Genomic DNA, 21,767 nt, shown 5'->3' with positions numbered 1-21,767 from the left:
TGCTAAAATCTAAGCATGCTGTGTCTATTGAGTCAGTAACCTCTTCAAAGAAGGCAATGAGATTTGTCTGTGACATTCTTAATGAAGCTATGCTAGCTTATGGTGATCATCTCTCTCAAGAATTCTGGCATTCATTTCTGATATACTGTTTTCTCTTTTCTGTGGTCCCATTTGGCTTCCATTCCAAGAGTCTATATTATCTCTGGTTCTGTTGAGAGGACCCTATAATATAGAAAATCCCTTTTCACCTCCCACCCCAGAGACCAATCCTACCTTCACCAGTTCTCTGAATCCCTTCATTGAATTTGTCTTTCAGACTCTGAATAGAAATTGAATAGCTCATTTGGAATGGAGATTGGAACTAATTTAAAGGTATTCTTGGAGTATTGCTCCAGGGAAGCTCTTTCAAGGAGCGCAGACTTTTCACATATTTCATGCCAATAAAGTCTTCCTGTAATTTATTTTCAGGAGAAATGCATTGATATAAAAGGAGGAAAATTGGAGAAAGATTGGAGAGAGGTGCACATCAGAACTATGAGCAGTTGGATCAGCTATTGTTAGGTCTACTTCAAATTTATTAACATGGTAAAGTAAAAATCAGAATAAATGGCTGTTTCGATACCACTTTATGTCTCCTATTGAGGCCTAGCACATAGGTAGCATCAGGTGTTGGAAAGGATACTGAACTTGGAGTAGGATTGAACCCTTGCTCCCAACTAGCAAATCATTTTTCTGAACCTCAGTTTCCTCATCTGTAAATTGAGGGTGTTACTATGTATACTACTTATAATCCCATCAAATGAGATCAAATGAGAAAATGGATGTAAATTCAATTCTGTAAAGATTTACTCAAGCACCTAGTATGGAAATACATAATGACCTAGTTCATACCCTCTTAGAGTTTACAGTATGATTGATGGAATGAACCCAAACAATCGATTATAATACAAAATAGAACTCAGCCCAGCATGTCACCTCTTAACATTACAGAGAAAAGAGAAGTAATCTGTCTGGAATTCCATCTTCACTCTTTACACCTCCCTCTTCCTCATTTTCCTTCCTATCTTTCTTTTCTCTAGTTTCTGATTTAGAGGTGATTCTAAATCAAGGCCAGCTCATACTTGTGTTCTTGTCACCTCCAAGGATTGCCCCCCAGATCATTCTCTCTCTTTAATTTCATTTTTATTCACTGACTTCTTCCCAATTTCCCACAAATATGCCTGGGTCTCCCCAATCCCTAGAAAAAAATTTTCATTCTGTCCTCCTGTCAAGCTGGCATACTATTTCTCTTCTTCTTGTCATAACTAAACCCTAAGAAGGGGGCATATAGAGTCATTGCCTGCATTTCTTCACCTCACATACTCTTCTCAGACATACTCTCCCACATCTGGAATATTTTCCCTTCTCATCTCTGCCATGGAGAAAGCCTGGCTGCCTTCACAACAGAGATCCAGTGCCACCTTGGACAGCAACATTTTGCTGAGCCCCTCAGTTGTTAATCCTCCCTTTTCAAGTGACTACGTAAAACTTGGTTTCAAGGGTGTCCCAGATATCTTAGTGCAGTTTGATGCTTTATAAATCCTGTAAACTTGTGTATTTATTAGTTTAAGTTAATAATGTATCCCCTCATCCTCCACCAATAGAATCTTAAGCCCCTTAAGATCAAAGACAATTTTATCTTTGCATCCCCAGCATAGTGCCTTGCACTTAGTAGGCACTTTATGAATGGCTGTTGAAACAAAGTGAATGCACATAAGCATTGAACTCGTTAGACTTGTCTTTGAGAGACTTAAAGGCTTTGAGAACTTTACATTGTTAGGGAGCCGTCCTTCAGAGATGTGTTTACTATGCTTACTTATATCAAGGCAGAACTAAGGCAGGTTCTTTTTCTGCCAATAGACACTTTTCTGTTTGGACAATAACATTTTGACAACATAAGGGGTAAAGGCATAGGAATGGACTAAAGGGACTTAATTGTGTGCTTGATCAGCTTAAAGGTGTTTGTTCAGTGGGAATGCTGAGAGTGCTCATAAACCTTGTAATATTCCCTTTCACTGCTATCAAAAAGACAACCAACGTGGTAGATACAGAATTTAGGTAAGATGGGATTTCTGTCCTCAGGGACTTTCTAGACTAGTAGAGGATAATTAATGATAATTATTTTTATAACATATTTGTTGTTGAGTTGCATTTGTTGTCTCCAGCTCTTTGTGATCACATTTGGGGTTTTCTTGACAAAGATACTGGAGCGGTTTGCCATTTCCTTCTCCAGCTCATTTTGGAGATGATGAAACCAAGGCAAATGATGACTTGCCCACGGTGACCAGATTTGAACTTTGGAGGATGAGTCTTCCCGACTCTACTTCTGGCACTTTATTCACTCTGCTACCTAGCTAGGCACTGTGCTAAGCACTTTATAATTCTTATCTCATTTGATTCTTACAAAGAAGTAGATGCTATTATTATCCCCATTTTACAGATGAGGAAACTAAGGCAAGTAGGAAAGAAGCAACTCGCTGAATTTGAAATTAGGTCCTGCTGACTTCAGACATTGGTGTTTTATCTACTATGCCACCTAGTTGCCCCATATGGTGCTAAGACAGGTAACTATGACATGCAGCTGTATGAGAATTACATTTCTTACAGAAATGCATTTGGGGCTTCAGAGGGGAAAGCTATGATCAAAAAAAGGGAATCAAGGAAGGTTTCTTTGTGGCAATTCAATTAAGCTTTGAAGAGTGGATATGGATTCAGTAGGTTAAGATGGGGAAGAAGGTACCTTTTGAGCCTTGGGAGTAACCTGAGACTAATAGACACAAAAGTGTGAATGCATGGCATATGTTGAAGGCATCCAATCAGACGAAGCATGGAAGGGAATAACATAAGGTTAGGCTAGAAATATAGGTTAGCACCAGATCATGAAGGGTCTTGAATTCTAGGAAAAATAGTTTGAACTTTCCTGAAAGAACATAGGAATGTACTGAAGACTTTTGAGTAGAGGAATAACATGGCCAAAATACAGGTAGGATGTTCTCTGGTTAACCTAAGGATGGACTAAATAGCAAGGCAAACAGTAGAGGTACAAATACTTGTAATAAAGCTATTAGAATAGTTCAGGAGAGTGGTAATGAGGTTGAAACAAGACAGGTGCCAGTAGGAATAAAAAGTGGGACACAGGGGTGAAAGATAATGTGAACCGAGATGGATAATGCCTGATAAGTGATTGAATAGGAAAGAAAAATCCAAACTAGTCCCAGGGTTTCTTATGGATGAGAGTGGGTTAATGATTATCTCAACAGAAGAAGCATGAAGAATACCATGAATGAATGAAGCCTCATTGCAAGCCCCTGTTTGCAAGTGAGCAGATCTTCACATGGATGGTGACTTAGCCCCAAGTAGCCAACAGGCTAGGCAGAGAGGGTGTTGGCCACAGCTGTACCCCGTAAGACCTAACAATAAGAAAATAGAAGACTGAGGATCTCACTTCTAGGAGGGATGGAGAGTAAGAGGAGCTTTCCAGTTATCTGCAGAATCTGTTGTGTTTGTTTCTAATGGTGCTAGCAGAAATGACAGGGCATTCTATCTCTAAATCAGAGATTCTTGACTTTTGAGTGTACGTGTTGTGAGCCCCTTTGAGAGTTAGATGAAACTATATACTATATTTGTATGGAAAAATGAGCTAAGAATGGTTTTTACAGAGGAAAAATGGTTTTTACACTGGAAAAAATATTCTTAATGTGTGACATAGTGTGGGTATGTTTTCATAGATTTCAACCCCTGAAATAGAGAAATATTGGCTAAATTAATGTGCGATGATGTGGAGCTGGAACAAGCAGAATAAGCTGATTAAAAGTTATCTTTAATGGGTCAATGTCAACTTGAAATAATAATTATAAATAATAGCTAACATTTATGAAACATTTTATGAAACATTTTAAGATTAACAAAGTACTGTCTATCTATCAGTCTGTCGTCTTACTTTATCTTTGTAACAATCCTGTCAGGTAAGTGCTGCTATTACACCAATTTACAGATTAGAAAACTGAGGCTCAGAGAAGTTATTTGCCCGGGATCACACAACTAGTAAGGTCCAAGAGAGAACTTGAACTCAGTTCAACATCCCATCTCCTACAAGAAGTTGCCTTTGGTTCTGGGCTGTTTAACATTTTTGTTAATGACCCAAAAAGAGTCCTAGATGGCATGCTTAGTGAATTTTAAATAACATGAATCCTGGAGAGATTCACTAACATGTTCACTGAAAGTGTCAGAATTCAGAAAGACCTCAACAAGCCAGAAAGATGAACACAATCTAATAAGATTACATTTAGAAGAAATAAATGTAAATTCTTATATTTGACTTCTAAAAATTATCTAAAGTATGAGGGAAACATGGTTAGACAAGTTTTCATGTGAAAATGTTAGTGTATTGCAAACTCAGTTATGAGTCAGTTGTGTGGCAGCAGCGTCAAACCACTAATTTAATCTCAGGCCTCATTGAGAGGCATAGTGCCCAGGATGAAAGGTGACAATCTTGTGGTATCTGCTCTGCTGTTCGGAGTATTGTCTTCAGTTCTGGGTATTTCATTTTAGGAAGGCTATTAATAAATTAGAGTTTATCTGAAGGAAAATGTCTCGGATGTTGAGGGGGTCCTAGAGACAGTGCTAGGGGAAGGGCCTGGTAAGGGCAAGGGGAAAGGCAGGGTTAGGCTTAGCAGCTTCACGGTATAAAAGGGTCAGGGAAAGCCTTAAAAAGATTAGAGAATCCATGCATGTTTTCAGGCATATGAGGAGTCAGTAGATCAGAATAACTCAAGATCCATATGAAATAAAGGATGAATGTTGGAGCCAGGGTCCTAGAAGAGGTTTAGGGAGAGGATACAGGGTCAAAGGTGTGAGTGGGCATTAAGTCTGAGTTGTAGGGACAACTCTGTGATGGAAGGGAAGGAGAAGAGAGTGAATGGCCATGCTGAGGAATGGAGGAGGGGAAAGCAATTCATTCCAGGTGGTTTCCATTTCAGAGAAGGAGGCAAGGCCATCTGCTGTAAGTTAGGGAGTTAGGGGCGGGGCTGATGGTGAGACAAGAAGAAAAAATTTGGGGAACAGTTGTACAGAATAACATAAGGTATTGGAGAGGAGAGGATAGGGCAGTGGTTGAGTAGCAGTGAAGGTAGAAGTAAGATTATAGACTGTGCTTGAAACAGCCTTGATTTCATGATTTTCTCTAGCAACAGTGATCAAGCCTGGAACAGAATCAGAGAAATAGATATTGTAAGGGTTACCCAGGTACGAGGACTCTCAGGCCAGGAGCAAATGTGAAAGGGCAAGTGTTTGGGGTCTTGAGATCTTAAAGCAGAGCACCGTGGCTAGGTGGTAGAGGCAAACGAAGCCAGAGAAGTAGAAATAGATGGGTTAATTAGGATATTTAAGTGGATTGTCATAAGGACAAGGTGTAGATTTGAGTGGAAGGGATGATGGAAGAGGATGTTGTGGTTGGGGAGTGGAATTTATTTTTCCTGGATCTTGGAAATGGGGTAATTATGAGCGATCCCAACATCTAAGATGTTAGGCTACAAAAGGAGGAAGGAGGGTTGCTTGAGAAATTTGAAGAATTGAGGGATTGGGTTCCAGAAGGTTGTATCAATATGAATGTTATGGAATCATGGAATGTTAAAGCTGTCCTGGCCTTTGAACTTGGAGCAAGAATATATGGGTCAGAACTTATTCTTTTGCAAATCTAAAGAAAGAATCTTAGCCCATAGAATGTCAGAACCAAAAGTGGCCTCAGAACTTGGAATGTTGGAAGTGATCAGTGCCTTGGAACATGGAACATAGAACTGAAAGGATCCCTTTGGAAAGTGATTTGCTTATTCTGCAGCAATATAATTAGTGTCATTGTTGGGACTAGAACAAAACTATTCCTTTGCCCAGGTTGGTCCTCTCTTCATAAGGCTGTATGTAAAATATGTTCCAAATTAATCATCCATTTATTTTCACAGTACTACCCTACAAATGACCATCACAGTAACATTGTTACAGCGCTCTGTAGTGAAATGAAGTATTAAATGCCTCAGATAATCTTAAATGTAAGGACTCTGCATTAAATATTACTTGTTTCCTTTTTACATCACTCACTCTGTTAGCATTTACCTCAGCTTACCATCGGAGTTTAGTAGGGCTGCCTATTTTTTTTAGTTGCTCTCATGCTCAGCTGGTGGTTTTCTGTTGAGTGGGAAGGCACTGTGGAAAACCACTGCACTTGGTATCAGAAGACTTTGAGTTGGAGGCCTGGCCTCAACATTAACCAGCTGTGTCATTTGTACAGGGGACTTTACTGCCCTGAGGCTGTTCCTTCATCTGTAAAATGGGGATAATCCATCATTTACCTCAGTTTTATGACTCCAAATCCTGAACTCTCTCCCCTGAATAACACTAAAAGGCTTTGCCTCATTGTACCTAGGGCTCTGCTGAACATTAAGATATTGGTTGTGACTAAGCTGTTGTCTCCACAGGCACTCGTGGGAGGTGGGAAAGAATGCTGACCTTGGAGTAGGTAGGCTTGGGTTTGACTCTGAAGTCTACCCCACAAGAGCTGTGACCGTGGGCAAGACCTGTTTCCTCTCTGTGCCTCTGTTTCCTCATCTGGAACTAAACTAAACTAGTGATTAGCTAAGATCCTTTCCAACCCTAAATTCTAGAATCCTACGAAGAAAGACTTTCTGAATACTCTCAGCTATAGGGAAAGGGCTTCTTAGTTAGGCATCCCACATAACCCTCAAGCCCCAGAAAGCAAAGACTCCCAGTGAGGGATTTCAGTGCTCTGAAAATTGAGGGCATAGCTCATGAAAAAACATGTGTTTATTGAATTTGATGTCTGTCAAATTTGGTATAAAAACTTTGAATTGGCCCCTTGGCTTAATGATCTCTTTGTGTGTGTTTGTGTTTGTGTATGTATGTATGTATGTACGCTGTCCTCTCTCTTACAGTGTGCTGTTTCGTAGTCCATAAGAGATGCCATGAATTTGTCACCTTCTCCTGCCCTGGTGCTGATAAGGGCCCAGCCTCTGATGTAAGTAACTGGACTTGCTAACCTCTTATTATGCTCATTAGGGGCAATCTATGAGGAGGAAACTGAGAGTCTGTCTGGAAAAAAATAAATGGAGAGATGCTCTCTGCTCTGTATAACGAGGGCCATTGTGTATGCATGAATTCCAAGACTGACAGTTCACTTTGGTTGGATAAAGAAAAGGCCTACTTTCCTTTTCCAGTTTTCTTTGATGTATACTAGACAGCATCACAGTGGAGAGGAAGCTGACCTTGGAATCAGGAAGACCTGGGTTCTTAGTTCTATGTCTGACACATACTGGATGTTTGACCTTGACCAAATGACTTAATCTCTCAGTCTCCCAAGCTACTCTCTTGAGACTGTTTCAGAGCAGTTATTGATCTGCATTAGTAGGTGGAATTTTCTCATGAAAAAGTTCCTCATACTGATGAAGTACAGGATTGGACATCCATTTCCACCTCTGGGGGAAAAAATACCCAGTGCTCTAGGCAATGTAGTTACAAAAATAATAGTACTGCAAGGAGCTTACAACATGATTGGAAAATAAAACATTTGAACAAATAGCTAACAGAAATTGGATAGGAAAGATCAGAGAAGAATGGGAGCTCAAGGAAGGAGGGATTGTATCTAGCTGGGGGACTTGGGGAAGGTTTCATGGAAGAACTGACACCTGAGAAGGTCCTTGAAAAGTGGAGAATGTGAAAAGAGTCTTATTCTTGGTTTGGGGGACAATGTGTGCAAATTAGCAGAGAGAGCAAGGGAAAAATGAGATCTGGAACCTGTGAGTAGCTGGGTTCTGATAGAATATAAAATATATGAAGGGAAATAGTGGGAAGGAAGACTGAAAAGAATGGTCTCAATTGCGTTATCAGGGGGCTTTGAATGCCAAGCTAAGTAGTTTGTATTTTATGCCATAGGCAATCAGGTTTTGAATAGAGAAATGGAGGTTCACAGACTGAAGACTTTTGAGTACAGAAGTGGCTTGATCAAAATTGTAGATTAGGAAGATTACTCTGACAGTAAGTGCCAAAAGGATGAGCCTGGGAGTGGGGGGCACAGGGAGGCAGGAGGTCCAGTTAGGAGGCTGCTTCAATAATGTAAAGAGGGAGGTGATGAGGGCTTGAACAGATGGTATCAATTTTAAAGGGAGGTAAGTAGCTGCTGCAACTGATTTGGGTTGTGAAAATAAATGAGTTAACCTGTTTGAATCCTGCTGAATCCCACCAGTTTGGAGTAGTTATTTGACTGTCCTGGAACTGCGATGAGTACTTTGCCCTCTCCTTCTAGAGCTCTTTATCAGGGAGCATACAGAGTTTTACTGCTGCATCTCAGCAGTCTTCTGAGTAGCTCAGGGAGCTGGAAGAGCAAAGGTATTTTTTTAAATCTTGACAGTAGTTCATAGTTTAATTCAACAAACATTTATCTAAAACACCTTCTATTTGCAAGTCCTGTACCAGGTTTATAATTTACAAAACTCTCTTTTCCACAATAGTCCCCTGAAATAGGGGATGCTACATATTTATCTCCATCTTACAAATGAGGAAACTCAGGCCCTAGAATTGGAAATATGACTTAGGAGTACATATTTGATTAAGGGCAAAGTTGGAGGTAGAGTTCAGGCCCTCAGCTCCAAGTCCAGTCAGTGGTGTGCTGGTGAACATTTAACAACTAACTCTGGAGGAGAGGGGAATCTATGGGATATATTTTTAAGTTTAATCTCCGTTATGAACATTTTCTCCATCATGTTCTTAAGTCAAGACAATCAACAAAGCAATAAGTCAAACCTCTGAGTCACTCAGCTTCTTGGGACTTTACTTCCCTCATATACAAAATGAAACCGGCCTCGATTCTGATAACTGTGATCATTTTCAGTTCTGTAATAACTTACACTTAGATAGCATCATGAAGGTTAGAAAGTTTCCTTCCTCACAATGGTCAATTCTCTTGGAACCTTTCGGTGTGATAGGAGAGCACAGAATTTGGAATCTGGAAAGACATGAATTCAAATACCACATCAATGACTTAAAAGCTGTGGAATCCTACACAAGGTAATTAACTTTTCTCGATATCGGTTTATTCATCTATAAGGAAGAGATAATAATACTTTCCTCATAGTAGATTTTTTTTTGAGGCAATCAGGGTTAAGTGACTTACCCAGGATCACGCACCTAGTAAGTACCTGAGGCAGGATTTGAACTTGGGTCCTTCTGACTCCAGGGCCAATGTTCTAGCCACTGTGCCACTTAGCTGCTCCCCATGTTGTTGGGTTTTTTATTTTTTTATTTTATTGAAAAAAGAAAAGCTTCATTTATTGTAACTTCCCTTCATGAAATGATACATTTTGAATGGACTGTGAGGAAATAGTCATCCTTAATATACTAAAGGGCATTTTTTCAATAATACCACAAAAAAATCCAAAGCATCAAGTGTTTACATAATCGAATTGAACAAGTGTTATTAGATCAGTGGGAAAGGTTATCTTTTGTGATAGGAGGCATTTCCAAATCCCAAGGAGCTCACATCTCTAGTCAAACTTCCATTCTGCAACCCAGAAATGCCCACTGGGATGATAACAATTTTCTCTCCTTCCTTCTGTTTTGTGAAAAACTAATAATAAATTTTTTTGAACCTTACAAGGAGTAATGAAAATCTACAGATTGGGGTCCCTGTAAACACAGTAAGCAGGAAAGGTTTATGAGGATTTTAAAAATTCCAAATGGGGATTGTTATCAAATTACACAGAATGTCAGAGCGAGAAGGGACCTTTCATGTACTCGAAACCCTTTCATTCTATAGATGAAGGAACTGAGACTTAGAAAGTTTTAGTGACGTGCCTAAGGGCATTTAGCTTAGCACAGAGCCTGGCACAATAAGCATTTATAGAATTGGATTGAATTAATGACACCACAAGGATGGGAACCAACTATCTCTTTTCATTGTAGCATTGAGAAATAACTTCAGTTCTCCAAACCTAGTTAGCTTATCTACATATATACATATATGTATATGTGTAATATATATGTATGTATAATATATAAATAAGTAAATAATGAAATAAAATAATAAAATAAATAATAATACTTGCACTCTTTACCTCACATGGTCTTTGTGAAGAAACTGCTTTTTAAAATAAATTCACAAGCATACTTACATATATATGTATACATAAACATATATTCTTATAAGTCACTGTAAAATGGAATCAATGCTGGACTGAAGATCATAGGACCATATATTTCAAACTGGAAGAGATTTCAGACATCATCCAATCCAACCCACTCACTTTTCAGATCACCTTGGAGCGGCTAAGTCATTTCCCCAAGGTTGCAAAGCTAAGAAGTGGAGCTTCTGAGATTCAAACCTAGGTTCTCTGACTCCAAATGCCACATGGTTTTGCATATACAGCCTTGAACTGCAGCCCTGCTACTTAGTGCCTACTTCACACAATTGTAGGGAAGATCAAATGAGTTATTTATAAAGAAAAAATAGCTCTCAGCACAAGGCCTAGCACATAGTAGGCCCTTTATAAATGCTTGCTCCCTTTGTTCCTGTGCCTTTGGGAAAGTCACTTATTCTCCAGGCCTCATCTCCATGTGGTTTTGAAGAATAAAAGATATAATTTATATAAAGTGCTTTGCGAACCTTAAAATGGCATGTGAATGCTAATTATTATTAATCAATCAATAAGCATTTAATAAGTAGTTACCATGTACCAGGCATTGTGCTAACAGTGGGGATACAAAGAGAGCAAAAGATAGTCCCTGACTTCAAAGAGTTTATGGTCTAATAGGGAAGACATTTATTATTGTTATATTTGTTCTGTATCTTTGCTCCTTCCACTATATTATTTTGCTAATTTGTCCTATTACACCCTCTAATAGATTGTGAACTCTTTGAGAGCAGGGTTGAGTGTTTTTTATTTGTTTGTTCTCAGTCTTTCCATACATCCCCAAGGCTGAGGATAGTGCTTGTTACAAATAGGTGCTTAATAAATGCTTGTTGACTGACTTGTGAATGATCATATGCAACATCTAGCTTTCTCAGGATGCCAGAAGAGAACAAGGTACAAGCTGCCCCGTAGCCTTCCTTCACCTATTGAGATCTACATATCTGTGTCCACTAGAGTTACCTTTCCAAACTGGCTCTTCGTTGGCCAATCAGGAAACCTTATCTAATTGCTTGGCAAGGTTTTGGGTATTCCACTCACATTTCAATGAAGACACTTGCTCCCTAACTTCCTCCTTCCCCCAGCTAGGGGGAAGACAAGGAAATACAAGCAGATGCAGTGTTCCCATCACATTGGAAATAAAATGTAAAACCTCTCAAAAAGTGCACTGAGCCAAGCCCATCTGGTAGAGAAGGTAAAGGAGTTATTATCCCCATTTTACAGATGAGGGAGCAAAGCCTTGAAAGCTGAGGTTACATATCTTAGAAATACAGGTAACGCACACACACAGAGCTAACAGACACCCAGCTATGCTGACTCAACCTTGGACATTTTCCACTTTGCCTCACACTAAATGGCTGGCCTGAAAAACCTCATTTCTCTTTTCAAAGGTGAAACATTTCTTCTTTCTATCAGTAGCATTAACCCTGTTGCTCATGACCCAGTAGCTGAAGGTCCCTCACCCCCACCCCGTGTCTTTTGCAAATTGGAAAATTAAGCTTTGATGAAGACTTCCTGTGGAAATGGCCTACATATATTTCCCTTTGATACAGACCCTGTAATTTTGATAGTCCATTTCCTTCCTTTGATTCAGTCATTTAACTATGATTTTATTAAGCAGTTCCTACATATAATTCACCTTAATAGACACTAGGCAAAGTGAAAAGGTAAATAAGAAATGTCATCCTTGTCCTATATTTATAGTATGGTGCCTAGCACATAGTAGGTGTTTAATCATTGTGTTTTGAATGATTACCATCTGGTTCCTTATACCAATCAGATAAATGACTTACCATTCATTCTGTCTAGTTCCTCCTATGTATAATTCTACATAATAGTTGCTAGGAGAGAGATCATTAATAGATGTGTTCCTTAGCCCTGTGCTAGTAGAATACAGTACTTGGAACATATCTGTGTTTGTCCTTCTTTCTTGAAGAGGACCATGACATCACGATGATGACATGACTTTCAGTTGACTTTGATTTGAGTGAGGGAGGGCTGTGCACTTTCTTCTCCTGAGCCATCTGGGTCCAGTGGCCTGATGTTCATCAGGATGAATGGAGATGGCCCAGGATGCAATGGGAGACCCTGGCTCTTTCAGGCTAAGGTCTCCTGACCTGGAACATAGCAGACACCTGATAAATGCTTATCGATTGACTACAGCCTGGTAGGGAAGATAAGAAAAGTTTATAGATGAATGAATTAATGATAAAGCATTTATTCAAGGTTTATTCTATATACCAGATCTTTTGCTAAGCTTTGGAGATGCAAATACAAGTGGGTGAAATAGTTCCTGCCCTCAAGGAGTTTCTCTTCTAATAGGGGCAAACAGCATATAAAAGGATACAAGGAGTGGTGATGCCAGCTGTGGCATGTTGTGGAAATGAAGCAGTTAGCTGGCTTAGTGAATAGAGGACTTGGAATCAGGAACACCTGAGTTCAAATCCTGCCTCCAACTCCAGCTCTGTGAATCTTCACAAGTCATTTAGACTTTCTCAGTCTCAATTTCTTCCTCTGTAAAATGGGGATTGTAGCACCTACCTTAACAGGATTGCTGTGAGGGTTCAAATGAGATAACCAATGGAAAGCTCTTGGCAAACTTTGCTCTCTTAACTGCTGGCTATCATCACCGCTGTCATGATTATTCTAAATGGTTAGAGAATGATGGAGGCTCCATTCTAGGAAAGATAAGGGCAATTCTTCACTTACTCAGAGCCCAGTGTCTAAGTTGAAGGTTCCAATTGGAAGGGAGTAAGTATTATGAGGAAAATGGCCAGATTGCCAGTGGATTACTGTGGAAGTGTCTGGCAAATGACCAGATAGATAGCATGTAAAATTAGAATATAACAGGTACATAAGAAGAATACGAAGTGCTATGTCATATGAAGGAGGGTAATTCCATCTGGGGAGGGAATTGGTAAAGAGATAAAAAAGAAGTTAGTATTTTAACTGAGCTAGAGTGCCAGGAGGCAGAAATGGAAGGTGGGTAGTGTTCCAGACACAGGAAAGAGAGGGAACAAAGGTAAAGGAAGCACATTCAGGGGATGACAGGAAGTCTAGTCTGGCTTTAGCACATAGACTATGTGGGGAGGGAGAAAAATGGGATAAAACTGGATAAGTAGATTGGAGTAAGATTGAGGATTTGGGAAATGGTCATTTTCATTCCAAGCAATACCATGGATGTGAAGAATGACCTTACGCTTGTGAGTGCTCTGGTTCCATGTTGGAAAAGCCCTGAAATTTGGTCTCTAGTGGTGGGGAAGCATTGGCAGAAGAGCCCGGGAACGTTCTATGGAACAAGGAATCTTCTCATTAAGCCCTCTCAACTTCCCCATTGCTGCAGGGATAAGAAGATATTCCAAGATGGCCCAGGCACCAGACTTAAAATGCTTCAGCCCAAAGGAGTCAAAAACACTGATTGAGTGTTATTGTTTCAAGGGATCTTGAAATATAGGCTTTCCAACCTGAAAGGGTTAGTAGAACTCAGAATTTGGATTGTTAGAGATGGAAGAGATCTTGATATTAATAACAGGTTACATTTACAGAGCATTGCAAGGTTTATAGAGTGTTTGACATTATTTCATTTGTACTTTCCAATAACTTTTGAATATAAGCAGTACAAAGATCATTATTCCTATTTTATTTTTAAGAAAACTGAGGCTGAGAGAGGAAAATGAGTTGACCAAGGATATATGGCTAATACGCAGTAGAACCAGGGTTTGATCCTGGTCTTTGTTCTACGCCATGTCCTCCTCAGGACAGAGATAATTAGAGCTGGAAGGAGTCTTTGGGATCATCTTTGTCCGCAATACGGGAATATGCTGTATGAATTTTCCTGCACAATTCTGGCCACTCCATCTTGCTGATCTTTTTTTTTTTTTACCATGGAAACCAGATAATTTCAGGGATTGATCAAAAATGTGGGGGTAGGGGAGCATAAAGAACAAAAAAAGAAAAAGGGACAAAAATTTCGGATTTTCAGATGTAATTGTTGACACAAAACAACATTAAAAATAGATATGGTGGGTAGACAAAAGGCTAAAGTTGAGATAAATGTTGTTAAATATACATTTAATAATTAGCTGGAGGATAAAATGGGAAGATGAATGGCAGGTGGCCTCAAGTCAAGAGTCTCCTGGGGATATGATGATGAGTTGGCTTGTGGGGAAGCTTTTCTAAGCCATTCTTGGTGAGGTGGTGAACTTGGCTCAGGGAGCCCGCCTCCAGCCCCCTTCCTACACCTACTCTCTGGCTTTAGTTGTGTTTTCTTCTGAGATAATAGAAAGAGCTTCGTTTAACGCTCTAAGGAAGGAACCCTCACAGCCTGCATTGGGAAAGGATTTTCAAGCACAGTAGTTCTGCCAGTCTGGGTTCTTTAGCCTGCCTGAAAGTCATCTTCTGATGCTTCATTATGGAGTTGGGTGAGCCAGGGTTATGGAAGGTAAACCACTAAGGCACAAGCTGTGGCCAGTCCTGCCAACTAAAGAATTCAAATATGGTCCTAGGAACAGATGTATGTCATGTGATGGTTAGCCCAGCTGAATTCAAAGAGACTCATCACCAAAAAGTCAGCCACCAGATAGTGGATTTTCTGTTTTTGGAGGGGTGGAGGTGATCTATGAACAAAGGCATGAAGGGATGGCAAGCTTTATCTGTTGGAAGGTATACCTACTTGTAATGAATCATAGATCCTTAAAGCAAGTGTTCAAACAGAAATTGGTCAAACACTTGCCAGGGAAGTTATAGAAGGGATTGGATTTGATAATCTGTTAGAAAAAAATCCCTTGTAACTATTGCTCTTGATAAGTCATTTTAGTCGTGTCCTACTCTCTGTGATCGCATTTGGGTTTTTCTTAGCAAAGATTCTGGAATGGTTTGCCATTTCCTTCTCCAGCTCATTTTACAGATGAGGAAACTGAAGCAAACAGGATTAAGTGACTTGCTCAGGGTCACACAGCTATCAAGTGTCTGGAACTGAACTCAGGGCCATCACTCTATGTCTGAGGCTGGAGTTTAACTCAGGGCTGCCACTCTATCCACTGTACCACCTATGTGCCCTTAACTCAGAACTCTAACCCTTGAAACTTAGACTTCACCCTTAAACCCCATGATTTCACAATTCTATTGTATTTGAAGATGGCAGTGGTGGGGAAGCATTGGCAGAAGAGCCCGGGAACATTCTATGGAACAAGGAATCTTCTCATTAAGCCCTCTCAACTTGAATGGTGCCAGAAGCAGTCATAATTTTAGGATTGGATAGGACTTTAGAGATCATCTGTCGTAAGTTCTTGGCATTAGAGATAAAGGAACTGATTCCTAAAGAGGAGTAGTGACTTGCCCAAGATCACATAGTAGGTGAGTGTCAGGGATAGGCCCTAGATCCAGACCCCTGTCTCCAGATTCAATGCTCTTTCTGCTACATCCCATCATTGCTCTGAATATTGCATCATGTTAAAATTCTTTACAGTGAATGAGGTAGTTTTCACAATAGGAAGAATCAGTGCTGTTCAGTTTTCCAATCATTATCAAGCAGTCTAGTGAATTTGGGTAAGATCAAGCAGGCATCAAGTTTTCATTTCATTTACAGGGAAGTGTTAAGGCCCCCCATCATCTCTATATAGGAGAGTGACATTGGCAGATTAGCCAGTAAGAATCTTCAGGCTCTTTAAGGGCTTGTGGGTAGGTGGGCAGAAGTTGGGGGTCAACTTATCTGTTCTAGCCCATGGCCCTAGAAAGTCATCTTACCGCTGAGTTTTTGTAATATCACAAAATCAAGTACTTGATAAGAAACTTATTTAATTTTGGGTAGGGGAATTTGGTAGTCAGGGTAATCAGAATAAATAAATAGGGAGAGAGGAAACTCTTGGAACTGATTTGTCCTTTACCCATTTTGTTTTGTTTTTGCCACCAGTCCTTTAATTTTATTGATGTGGGGAGTTTTCAGTGAGGAATTCCTTCTACCAATATAGATGCTGCAATTTGTAGCCTTGGAATAGGTTGCTAAGAACTTAAGTGACTTGTCCAAGGTCACACAGTCAGAATGTGGGACTTGAAGCCAGTTTTTCTGCCTCTAAGACCAGTACATTTTATTCATCACTTCCACCATCACTGTCACTTGACCCTCCTTCTCATCTTTTTCCTTTTTTTCTTTCTCTTCTTTTACTTCCTCTTCTCTTCCCTCTCTTCTTTCCTTCAATACTTTGAAAAAATCATTTTGGGTACTCTACTTGCCAGCAAAGAAAACAGATTCTCCACATGTTTAGTAGATAATTCTCATGAATTGCTATGGTCCAAAAAAATCTACCCCAAACCCTCCCCCTAACTTGCCATCCTTCTGGGAAGAAACCTTTCCATACTAAACTAGACTAGATCTTTGATGAGAACCACAACATCTGTCTATTATTGTCTTTGTATCTTCTTTGGGCCCACCCAAGATGGTATATTCAGGACCAGGAGTCCCTCCATACCACCCTAAGATTTTAGCAGAGGAATAATGACAACGGTTGACATTATGATCCTGAAGCCTTTGTATATGTGATCACATTTGACTACCACAAAAGCAATATGAAATAGCTAATATTTCGGTGAACTATAGCATAAATGATTCTTATGTTGCTATTGTCATCTCTGTCTCCACTGGCTAGAAGGGTAGTCTTGTCATTTAGCCAGAATTGAAACAAGTCTGAGGAGTTCTCTTTTGCACTGAGGCTTAGCTAGAAGGAAAGGTCTTTTAATCTAAGAGAGTTAATTATCTTTGTGCTCTTAGGGAAGAAAAGGGCTCAATCAGGGGTCAACCTCTTTGCAGAAGTGACATGCCTTGTCTTCATTTATTCATTCCCTCTTGAGTAGGGAGGAGGCAGACGGGCAAGGCTGTATGCGCTGAGGATAGTTGATGTTTGTCCTTTTTCAAAGAGGACCATGACATTGGGAAGGTGATCTCATGACTTGCAAATGGATTGGATTTAAGTGAGGCAGGGCTATGCAGTCACCAGCCTCTCAGTCTCCTCCAGAGCCGTCTAGGTCCAGTGACAATATATAGATCAGGACGACTGGAGATGGCCCTGATGCAATGGAAAGAATTGACCTTTTTAAGCTGCCTTTTCCAGGTCTCAGTTTGTTAGAGGCAATGCCCATCCAGGCTAGGTAAAAATGAGGCAAAGAATGAACTCTTTTACCTAGTCAAAAAATAAAAATCAGTCTGGGAGGGGAAGAACTTCAGTGTTTCTAGCCAAAACAGAAACAATTGCTATTTAGACTCACTCTGAACCCTGAAAACCCAAGCAATGACCAAATGAGGTTTGGGATTGGACCTATTTTTAGCAATTTCTGAGATTCATAGTGCCACTGGACCCACATGGCTCCCGAGGAGAAAGTAAGGATGGTGACTTTGCACATCCCTGTCTCACTTAAATCCAATTCAATTGAGAGTCATGACATCATCTTCCTGATGTCATGGTCTTCTTCCAGAATGAAGGACAAACAATAATCAACAATCTGTGAGTATCATTAGCTGCCCCACTAAGGACCCACCTGGATAGTTCCAGTTGGACAATGCAGCTCCCTCCTTCCCTCCCTTCCTCCTTCCCTCCCTCCCTTCCTCTCTTCCTCTCTTCCTCTCCCCCTCTCCCTCTGTCCACATAGTTCTGTGGGTGCTCTGCCCAAAGGAAAATAAATTTTGATTGCTGAAACCTAGCAAGATATCTTAGGGTTTTCAGGCTATATTTCTTTTTAAAAGAACCATACCTTAAACCCAAATGGAATGAGGAAAGGGATGGTAGAGGACTGTGAAACTGGAGGGAGGAGGGTCCATTTAGCTTGCCTGGCTACACTTACCACAAAGGCAAAATTATCAGCAGAAGTATATGAAGGTTCACCTTTGAGAAATTCTACCCAAGCCTTGGATTTTTCAATGGAGCCAATGGATGACTCGGGGCGGGGGTGGGGTGGGGGGGAATGTATGGAAGGGTAGACTTTCACTTCTTATGGGCTGCCAAAAAAGCCTATACAACCTTAGGCTGCGTAAATAGAGTACAACCAGAGCCATAGAAGTGATCATCCCTGTGTACTCAATTCTTGGCAGGCTACTTCTGTAGTACTGTGTCAAAGTCTGGGCACAATTTTTAAAGGGAAGATGAATACTTTGGGGCTAAGGTTCTTAGGACTTAGAGTTTAGAGATCATTTCACCTTAATTCCCTGATTTGATAGATAAAGAAGTGAAGCCAGGGTAAATGAGTAAATCACTCAAAGTCATGCAGGAAACAAATAGGAGAGTCAGGAAAGGTCTTTGGGTACCAAATTCACTGTTTTTCCATTGTGACAAGTATTATTTCCTTCCTAGCATACCAGAACAGGGGTAACTGATTTAGAATCCAGACTCTTATAGTTGAAAGAGATTTGAGAGATCTTCTAGTCCAAAGCAAGAATTTTCTCTAGAGTATCTCTGAAAAAATGAGTTTTTCTTCTATCCTTAGTATATATGAAAGTTCTTGTTTATGGGTGATTGTTAATTTCATAATAAAAAATGGTCACTAAGCCTCTCCGGCAATGGGAACTCACCTTCCGTAATAGACCATTACATTTTGTGATAATTTTAATTAGTAAGAAGTTTTTCCTTTTATTAAATGGAAATCTGCCTCCCCTTAATTTTCATTTATTTGTCTTAGTTCTTCCCTCTAAGATCAAGCTTTTCAGGTACTTGAAGAGTAATTATCATGCCTTCTGCCTCTGCCCCAAAATGCAACAACTTGTATTTTCCAAACTAAGTAACTTTTAATTTCTTCACTCTATCCATCCTTTGGCATGTTTCTAGTTCCCTTGGTGTTCTACTTGCCATTCTTTGGATGACTGGGGTACAAGTGGGGAAGATTGAAGGTAGCACAAGGAGCCTTGGAACTGGGTTAGATGAAGGGGGAAAATAGTTTTCTTGAACAAACACAAAAGATCAAAAGGGAAGCTGATATGAATTTATTTAAAGAAGTTCCAGGACAGCTCCACATTCAGCCCAGTGATCCATTTCCATCCATACCTATGGTTCCCTAGAAAAAAACTGATCATAATGATGGCCCTATGTCACCAAGTAAGGATTAAATTTTGCTATAGCCCTCTAAGGGGGATGCAGGAACATATAGTTCAGAAGGATTTCCATCGAATGGAATTGGCATAAGATGTCTGTGCCTGAATGTACAATTCTTCAAATTAAGGACCATTTAAAGCTAGTTGTTACACAACCCACTTGTTACTGTCACATCAAGAGGAGGAGGAGGTCAGGCTGATGCTCATTGAAGCCATTTAGCAGCCACCCCTTCCTACTTTGTCTCTGAGATTTAATCGACATACAAGAGCCTCTGGTCTTGCAACTCTGTTTCTGCTTTTCCTTTTTTCTTTGCTCCTCTTGGTAATGTCTTGATTCTTAGCTTTACTTCCGGTGTCCATGCATAGGCATAGGCATAGGCATGGACATAGGCATCGACAGGTAACTAGCATTTATATTATATGTTTTGTCTCGTCTGATCCTCACAACAACCCTATGATGTAGTTGTTATTGTTATCCTTACTTTATAAATGAATCAACTGAACAAAGGTTAATCACTTGCCCAGGGTCACACAGCTCCTCGGTGTCTTAGGCAGGATTCAAACTCTGGTCTTCTTGATTCCAGGAATCACCCTCTAAGCCCTGCACCACTAACCCTTCCTAACCTACCTTAGCTGATTTATTGTTCCCCAATTACCCCTTTTGGAATCTTCCAGTTTCCTGACTTGACCATTGCCTTTTGGGTACTGCCCTTGCGCTTAGGTGCTTGTTCCTGCCCTTCCTTCTAAGGTTCTCTTAGATCTACTCTAAATAAATGTTGCACGTATGACTTTATATGCATTTTGGTTTTCCCTATTAGAATGTAAACTCCTTGAGGGCAGGGACATTTTTGCTTTTTCTTGGTATCCTTAGTGCTTAGCAGTATACTTGCTACATAGTAAGTTCTTAGCAAATGCTTCTTGGTTGATTGATTAACTGTAATTTTAAGGTACCTTTTTAGATCAGGCATCTTCTAATCCAATAGTTAGTCTGAGTTTCTTAGGGAAGGACACTAACAACTTAATGATGGAGCCAGAACTAGAACCCAGGCATCCTGACCTTCAGGCTAAAGAAGCAGCTTGGTATGGAGGGCAGAAAGCTGAAATTGGAGTGAGGAAGGCCTGGATTCAAATCTTGTCTTGGACACTTATTTTCTATATTACCCTGGACAGATTACTTAATGCTTCTGTTTCTCTACCTCTAGAGAAACCTCTGTTTCTCTCTAAAATGAGAGAATTAGACTCAGTGGCTTCAAAGATCTCTTTTTTCTCTAAATCTGTTGTTCTTTGATATAAATCTTCAATCCTATACGTGCTATTTCTCCTTAAAGTGTTCTAATCTAGAAATAAAGAGACATAATAGAAATTGAATTAATTATTGCTCTTCCCTCCAGAAGCTTGACTCTGAGTGGCAGATTGCTATTACCGCCTTACCTGGTGAACCCTGCCTCTTCACTTACAGTTATTCCTAAAGTCTCTTAAGTTTATAGAAAGTTAGGCTCAGCAAGCCCTACAGTTAAGAACAAGCACCATTAAAACTAGAAAGGGACCTTGGAACATAAAAAATGTGATATTTGGCAGAAGAAAAAATGTTGGAGCTTGAAGAGGCATGGGACATAGAAAATAGGATGTCAGAATTGGAAGGTCCCTTAGAGATGATCTAATCCATCTTCCTCATTTTTAAGTGAGGACAGTGAGGAACTAAAGAAGGAAACATTTATATTGTCTGCTACGTGTCAGAAACTATGCCAAGCACTTTATAAACATTTGAACTTCACAACTCTGGGAGGTAGGTCCCATTGTTACCCCATTATACTCTGGGATATTATTATCCCCATTGTACACTGGAGGAACTGAGGCAGACAGAAGTCAAGTGACTTGTCCAAGGATACAAAGACAGTAAGTTTGAGACAGGATTAGAATTCAGGTCTTCCTGACTCCAGACCCAGTGCTCTATCCATTGCACCACCTAGATGCATCCACAAATTGTGGTGAGGCCAAAAGAAATGGGTTGCCTAAGGTCATATGAGTTAGTGATAAAATAGTGATAATGATAAACACCTACAGACAGTAGGTATTTGGAGTCCCAGCCCATTACATTCCACTGACTACCTTCTCCAACCATTGCAGGTAAGTGAAATGCCATAGTGCTAAGCAAGAATGTGAGCTATCCTTTCTACAGATTTTAAAGAATTCAGGAACTGTCTGATTAAGATGATTTAGTTACAATCTTCTCTGGAGACAGGAGATTAGATTAGATGACCACTCAATGATTCTTCCAGGCTAAGACTTTTATGGGCTCTTCTAAACTGGCACTTAACACAGCCACCCACAGAACCAACCTTCGCGTTGGATGGAAGGAAGTAATCAAAGTATTAGTCACCTTGTAAATGGAATGGATTGTCCATCAGCAGTAATGACGCACACACAGAGTAGCCTTACAGCTTCTGGAGGAGGAAAGTAATTTA

General features: G+C 40.0%; 1 protein-coding gene across 3 annotated transcripts in view; it reads left to right on the top strand.

The window, feature by feature from the left end:
- Nucleotides 1-21,767, top strand: part of PRKCB (protein kinase C beta) — a 619,385-nt gene that overhangs the window by 209,941 nt on the left and 387,677 nt on the right. For all 3 annotated transcript variants that reach the window (XM_072603854.1, XM_072603845.1, XM_072603861.1), the window contains exon 3: nt 6,984-7,066. In XM_072603854.1, the coding sequence (XP_072459955.1) occupies nt 6,984-7,066 (83 nt within the window). The remainder of the gene's footprint in view (nt 1-6,983; nt 7,067-21,767) is intronic.

Source organism: Notamacropus eugenii, chromosome 1 (assembly GCF_028372415.1).
Source record: "Notamacropus eugenii isolate mMacEug1 chromosome 1, mMacEug1.pri_v2, whole genome shotgun sequence".
Classification (NCBI taxonomy): Eukaryota; Metazoa; Chordata; class Mammalia; order Diprotodontia; family Macropodidae; genus Notamacropus; species Notamacropus eugenii.
Note: the sequence above shows the minus strand (reverse complement) of the source record. Positions and strands in the feature narration are given on the sequence as shown.